Source organism: Euprymna scolopes, chromosome 33 (genome assembly GCF_053919585.1).
Source record: "Euprymna scolopes isolate OS-2025 chromosome 33, ASM5391958v1, whole genome shotgun sequence".
In the NCBI taxonomy this organism is placed as follows: Eukaryota; Metazoa; Mollusca; class Cephalopoda; order Sepiida; family Sepiolidae; genus Euprymna; species Euprymna scolopes.
In genome coordinates, this window is record NC_136514.1 from 6,112,192 (window position 1) to 6,119,611 (window position 7,420).

Genomic DNA, 7,420 nt, shown 5'->3' on the forward strand with positions numbered 1-7,420 from the left:
ATTACTCATGTCGAGCACACGCTTCATTTTTTTTCTCCTTCTTCTGCATTAGTTATTCCTTATCAGGTCGAAAGAGTCGACTTCCTGTCGACCTGCAGCAACATGGCGAACCATAACAGCGATCGTATGCCGAAAGTAAATATGCAAAAGGAATTTCAAACCATGACTGACTCCCAGAAATATTTCATCCGGAAATTAGAACAAATTAACAGGGAACGGGCGAAAAGCGTGAAGAATTTAAAGAAACGAAATCTTTTCACGGGTTTCCTGATTGGTGGATGCGTACTTTCGATCTGTATCCTTTACTGTTTAACCTCTGCGGGTTTTTGGTGCGTGTCTTTCGATAATTCATACTTATATGATATAATAACATTGGAATGATTATCATTAATAATAATTTTTGTGTGTTATTTTGTCATTTATTTAATAAAATGCAGATTTTTTTTTTATTCATTTCGAAAAAAAAGTACAAAAAAATGTACGATATGTTATTAGCAGGTGCTTCTTCGCTTTGTTCTACGGATGACTGGGATGAAATATTTAACATAACATTTATTGGGTGGATGTTCTAACAGTATTTTGTTTTATTTATTTTTAAGTCATTATTGAGACTTCAGAAAAAGGGTAAGATTCAAGTTGCGGACATTTTTCTTGTTCTCGCGTAGCAGCAGAAGCAGCACTCAACATTACTTTTTTCGGTGCTAATGCAGAGAGTGATCCGCTCTATTTTTTAAATCGTATTTCCACGTTTAATTAAAGTTTTATGTTTTTTATTCAAGCGTAAGGTTAAAGTACAGAATATGTACAAAACACCCTCCCCTCCCCATGTTAAGAATGGCATTTTAAATAACGTTATTATTTCAGCACGGATCGGATCACTCTCTGCATGAGTACCCTTTTTTTTTCGAACCGAATAAACGTTTTAAAATAAGTAAAAACACTAAATACTTTTTAGGTAGAAGAATAACTTATCTTACCTTTGATAACATTTATTTGTTATATATGTATATTGACCATGACCTCTTTTTCGTACTTTAATCTATTGTAAAACAAACTTCTTGTAATGCATTGCAGAGGCTCTGCAATGCATTACAACGCTCTTTTCCTTGTTAGAGAAAAAGAAGCATGTTTTCAACATTTGAAGAAGGTCGCAGGTTGCAGCGACCGAAACGTTGTGCTAATAACACCCAGGATGAGAATAATGGTCCGATTAATCAAGATAACACAAGCATTCACATCTCATCTAAAAAATTCAGAATTGCAAACCTATTCGTTTGACGGTATACTTATTTCAACAACCTACATAAAAACTTTTTTTTTCTTCTTTACTTTATAATCCAAGACTTGATTTGAAGACTGCGATTTATGGTTCATTCCTATTTCAGTCACCGAAATTATGTAGAGTGAAATGTATTTCCGCATTCTTCTTAAACAATTTTTATTTTATTTTTACTAAAATCATGGTTTAGTAAAAACTAAGAAAATGAGGTAATCTCCAAAAATACCGTTAGGGCTTACAACATGGCCGCCAGAAGAGTCACGTGATCCGGTTGATCCAAAACATGAATCGCCGTATTACGAAACCGGAAAACGCAAATTTAAAGCAAACTTTGACAAACAAGCATAATAATTAAGTACAAAAACAGTTTTTCAATATCATAATAATAAATAATTTATTTAGAACGGTCATTTAATTTTTTGTTGAGAAACAATCACAGTTTGTTTGTTTTTTAAATGTTTACAAAATGTCTACGAACGTGCGTAGACATTTTGTAAACATTGTTTTTAAAAAATAAAAAATAATACTTCTATTATGTTTTAAACGACTGTAATAGTTTATTTTGGAAGTATATTTCATAAAGAAAATTGACAACCCACTTTAAAAACAGAAATTATGAGTTTTATATATTTTATTCGCAGTTTTTTGTTGGGGGTGTCAAAAATTCCGCCTAAAATTCTGATACACCTAGTCGACCACTTGTTTGTTCTGAATAAAATACTTTTTATAAACACTGTTTTAACTAAAAACAACCTAAGATTGTTTCTCAAAGTTTGCCTATTTTTATAACAACATTATATCACCAAAAAGTTAAATACAAACAAATTGTGATTGTTTGTCAAAGTTTGCCTTCAAGGCTGCGTTTTCCATTTGCACGATTCATGTTTTGGATCAACCGGATCACGTGACTCTTCTGGCGGCCATGTTGTAAGCCATAACGGTATTTTTGGAGATTACCGAAAATGATTATTATTACAACCTTAAAACACTAAGTTATAGCCATTTTTATTATACATGTGAAATGCTAGGTGTATCAGAATAATCGGCCATTAAAAATGCCGTATATGAACTTGAATAAATCCACTTACTATCTTTCGGGAGGACATCTATCTTTAATTTTAATTATTTAAATTTTAATAGACATTTCAAAATTGGGGCGGGGGGGGGGTGAATTTAAAAAAAAAAACCTTTGTCTAAAATATTAGATTCGGTTTATTGGAAAGAGCATAAAATTTCACATTGACTGAAAATATCGTAAAAATTTAACCAATAGAAAAATTTTGATAGATTTTTAAAGTTTAAAAATTGAAAAAAAAATTTCACTCGTAAAATTCAATTGATTTCATACGTTAAAAAGAATGGCTGGTTGAATGCGCACCGGTACAGTTTTTTTTTTTTTTAAATAAAAAAAATTTCTATTATGTTTTAAACAACTTTAATAGTTTATTTTGGAAGTATATTCCATACAGAAAATAAACAACCCACTTTAAAAAGAGAAATTACAAGTTTTTTATATTTTGTTTGGAGTTTTCTGTTAGGGGTGTCAAAAATTCTGTTACACCTAGTGAAATGTTACAATGAAAACTAAACCTGAAAAAATATAGTTGCCATCTTTATAAACAAGTCGAGAAAGGACGATAACTCAACTTTATAATTTTCTAGTAAAAGGGCTTATAGCTATATTTCTTTTAGCAAAAAAAAACATTATTTCGCCATTAATTTTTTTTTCATTATTTCTACAGAACATGAAACGAACTGTTCTCTCCCATAACCTCAACTCAATATAACTCTAAACCATAAACTAAGTATTAGGTTTAGTTTGACAAAAGTTGTGATGCTTGTTGAGATAGTCAACTCAATTGTTTTAATATGGCGTTTTAAGCAAAGACAATATTATGTACTTAACTGTCATGTTCAAAATAGTATATCCGAAAATTATGAAAATTCATTGAGAACAACTGCTATTGTGTTTTAGTAAAAAAAAAAAAAAAAGTCATCGTTATGTAAGTTATGTCCCCTGCAATTGAACTCTTTATTGTCTTCTTTTTTTTTACATAGGCATCACCATTTATCAAGGCCCAGAGACCACTCGAGGATAAGAGTTAAAAGTGTACAGTAATCAATTGGACAATATAGTAATCATTAGTAATCAAAATTCGGTAAATTTGTTAACTTTAGTGGAACGGTTCATCAAGAACTTGTTTACGTTGGACTTGAAGACAACCATATTGTAGTCAGCTGGATAGTGTTTTCAGCTAGACGGGTATTTCTTGTGAAAGTTTGGCGAGGGGGGAACGATAGATTGAAGCTCAGTCGAGCACTTGCCATGAAAATAACGATAAAGCAGAGACAAACTCACAACATCTCTTCTGTGAGATAGAGGTTGCAGGGAAGAGAAAAGGACATCTCCTATGAGGGTACGAAGTCTTTGAACTCTATCAAGGCAGGACAAGTCCTTTCTAGCAGCTGCTGCCCAGATGTGGCAACAGTACTCCATCCTTGGATGTGCCTGGCTCTTATATAGATAGAGAATTGCATCAGCAATGAGATATCTACTGGATCGTTAGAAGGATCCTACCATTTTTCCAGCGGCCTTGGCAACAGATTTGATGTACGTGTTCCATTTCAGATCAAGATTTGCTTAAAACGACATATTTAAAAGAAAAATCGATCTGTCAACCCTATCTTAACAAGCACCAAAGTTGTTTTTCCAGTTCAAATTCTGCAAAACCGTAAAAATAATTTTGTGAAAATTTTTACTTACTTCCCACCTTAACAATCACCTTTAATGATGACTTATTGTTTTCAGGTATGCTGAAAAGAAATATCGCATTTAAATTTATCACAAACAAGTTTTTCAGATATTAAGCAATACACGCACATACTTTTTGGCGCACGTGCGTCATTTTAAATTTACCCTTAGTGTTTTATTTTCTTTTTTCTTTTGTAAATTGTTGCTTTTGTTTTATTTCAGGGCAAGTGCTCGTCTGAGCTTCAATCTATGCTCTCCCCTCGCCAAACTTTCACGAAAACACTCTTCTAACTACAACCACTATCAACAATTTCACCCTTTCTCTGTGCCTAAATCTAAACAGATTCCATTAACAAAGTTTCTTTCCTAGAACTCTGTTCTGCTTACTTACTTTCCAACCGACTACAATATGGTTGTCTTGACGTCTGATTTAAACAAGTTCTTGTTGAGCCACCCTCTTAAATAATCATGCTATCACCAATTTCCACCATTAACGATTACTACGCTGTTGTCCCAATGACGACCGTCTCTCATTAACCCTTATCCTTGGGTGGCCTTTGAGCCTTGATAAGTGGCGACTTGTAATAAAAAAAAGATACATTTATTCTGTGTGTGACACAATATAACTAGGTTTTAATATCTTAGCTGGAGAAGCGTTCACTTTTGTGAAGAAGTTAACTAATTTTACAGATTGAGCTTTCAATTTTAACTCAAAATATTTTTTACTCTACCAACAGATAATGGATGCTTTGTTTTCTGGTGAATCTCTAACTTTGCCTTCTTCATGGAATCATTACTCATAACAAAACCACATTCAATACAAACTGGTTTATTGACATCAACTTGTTTGACAAATCCTAATAAAAAGAAGTCATCACTTTGTCTCACTTTTATTATTTATTTTTTTCGCAGGAGGGCCTTTTTCTGCTGCTATTTTGTAAAATCCAAATTGCATAATGAAATTATAAAATAAAATGTAAATAATGCAAATTTCTTCAATATATATATATATATATATATATATATATATAACTACTTAATTTACTCACATAAAATTAATATACGAAAGTATAGATTTATGCGTAAACTTTAAGTATTTACTTCAAAAGTGCTCAAAACGAAAAAAAAATAAAAATAAAAACGATAAACAACCACAGAATTCGCGCATAAGCCTGAGGAGTCCTAGAGTGGATGAAACACCGAATATTCAGTGTAGCTTAATCACCATATATATTTTATTAATTACTATATATATATATATATATATATATATATAATACATTTTATTGGACTTAAAATGTTTTAAATCAAAGATATAAAAAAAATTTTTGATAACTAAATTAAGCTGTGGACCACCGGTGGACATTAATGATCTAGACTAGTTAATTCTCTAGTGTGGGGCCTAAATCCCATAAATGTGAAATTCAATAATGATGAGAGGAGAGGGGTTAAAGCAATATGAAAAATATAGTGAAATTCTGAAGGTTTTAGATTACGATTGTTTATGTGTATTATTTGAATTTTGCAATTCTTTGAACACAACTTTTTGGCTGATGCAACCTCTGACCTTCTTGTCAAAATCTGGGAATCTTTCTATCAAACTCTGGAATCTGCACAGAATTTCAACGGAACCCTTTATTTAATCCACAGGGGTAGGTAGCATGCTCTCGTTTTGTCAGCCATGACTGGATAGAAGTCTTAAGTAATTCGCAATTGTATTTTGGGTGTCACCCGCACTGATGATTGAACCTTCAACCTCCAGAAGAGTGTAATTTACAACTGAATTTCACCAAATACATAGATTAAAAAAAAAAGAAGAAATCTAGTTTGGAGGTTACATCGACCGAAACGTGAAAATAACACTCAAGATGAGAACAGTACTCCAAAGAATGCCAATAATCAAATCTTCATCTCAAAATTTCGGAAACATAAATTTAGATTTGTTATTTGTTTTTTATTTATGTTTATTTTATTTATGTTTATTTCCCTTAATTTTCTTCAGATATTTATTCTATGGCAGCGGTACGACAAGAGAAATTTCTGGATTTCGACACGGTGCCTACATCAAAGAAAGAACTATGATGTAGAATTATTTTGGGAGAATTCTTTTGTTTTTTCGATCATTGTGTATATTTTAAGAAGAAAAGAAGAACACTGTAATATAAGAACCACAATAAATCTTTCATGTTTAAATAACTTGCTTTTTTACATTTGGTTCATCTCTTATATAAAGAGCAAACGTCTGTATGTATGTATGTATGTATGTATGTATGTATTGCTAAAAGTTTAAAATATAAAACAAAACCCTGCAGAGTTGGTATTTTTTGAATCAGCATTTGTTAGAGAGTCGCCAGGCAGAAGCAGTAAATTATCTGTTTATCTGTGTATCTATCTATTTATCTGTCTAGTTATCTATCTGTCTGTCTATCAATCTGTATATCTATCTATCTATCTATCTATCTATCGATGAGTGGACAACCAAGATTTAAAGTCATGTTTTGACAACATGTCAAACTGTGAGTGGTCAAGTTTGCACCAGAAGATGTGAACAGAGATTGGAAGTGACATGCAGCATGTCACGTGTTCCGGTTTGTACAAGCATTGTTGAGTTGGATTTAAGATGCTAAGAGAGACAAATGGACTAAAATGGGTCTCCCCATGAGGGGGGGGGCGCAGAATGGAAACGTAGAAAAACCACCCCAAGCCAAGATCGACGATCACTTCTCTGCTATGACAAATACCTGGGAGTGAAATAAATACATAAAATCTCATATTGTCTTTGGGTCCTGTTTTGTGTGTTCCTTCTAACAGTTTCCAGCTCTCTCAAGGACTGTTGACGAACCAATAGCAGAACAGGTATGTTGTTATGTTATATGTTCTGAAACGCATGCACCATCACCTAGATGAATAACGGGCTGCTAAAATAGGCATTTAGGATACAAGGACAGCAGTCTGTTACACAACGTACATGCATACATATGGTCCGTTTATGATTAAAACATGCAGAAGTGCCACGTATACGCATTCAAACACATCACGATACAAACAGTACACACATATATATAGAACCTCTCCGCGATGTAACTACGTCACAAACATGTATAAACACGTCTTTGTTTTATTATTTCCCCGGCAAGCGCTCGTCTGAGCTCCAATCTCTCGTCCCCCCTCGCCAATCTTTCACGAGAAACACCCGTCTGGCTGAAACTACTGTCAATAATTTTCTCCACTCTTTATCTGTGCCTAAATCAAAACATAGATTCCATGAACAAAGCTTCTTTCTTAGAAGTGCACACCAGTGGAACTCTCTTCCATTTGCCGGCTTCACACCTGACTACAACTTGAATGTCTTCAAGTCCAACATAAACAAATTCCTGATAAACCGCCCC

General features: G+C 33.0%; 1 protein-coding gene across 1 annotated transcript; it reads left to right on the forward strand.

The window, feature by feature from the left end:
* The first annotated feature begins 48 nt into the window (after nucleotides 1-48).
* LOC145258125 (cytochrome c oxidase assembly factor 3, mitochondrial-like) lies at nucleotides 49-6,227 on the forward strand. Its single transcript, XM_080115869.1, has 2 exons — nucleotides 49-295; nucleotides 6,034-6,227. The coding sequence occupies exons 1-2, from the start codon at nucleotides 103-105 to the stop codon at nucleotides 6,111-6,113; spliced, it is 273 nt and encodes a 90-aa protein (XP_079971995.1). The 5' UTR covers nucleotides 49-102; the 3' UTR covers nucleotides 6,114-6,227.
* Nucleotides 6,228-7,420: the final 1,193 nt, after the last annotated feature.

Bases quoted from the DNA above. Each gene is read 5' to 3' on its own strand.
- LOC145258125 (XM_080115869.1), top strand. From the start codon at position 103: ATGGCGAACCATAACAGCGATCGTATGCCGAAAGTAAATATGCAAAAG. The intron at 296-6,033 runs GTATCCTTTACT...AATTTTCTTCAG, and splicing joins TGGATGCGTACTTTCGATCT to ATATTTATTCTATGGCAGCG.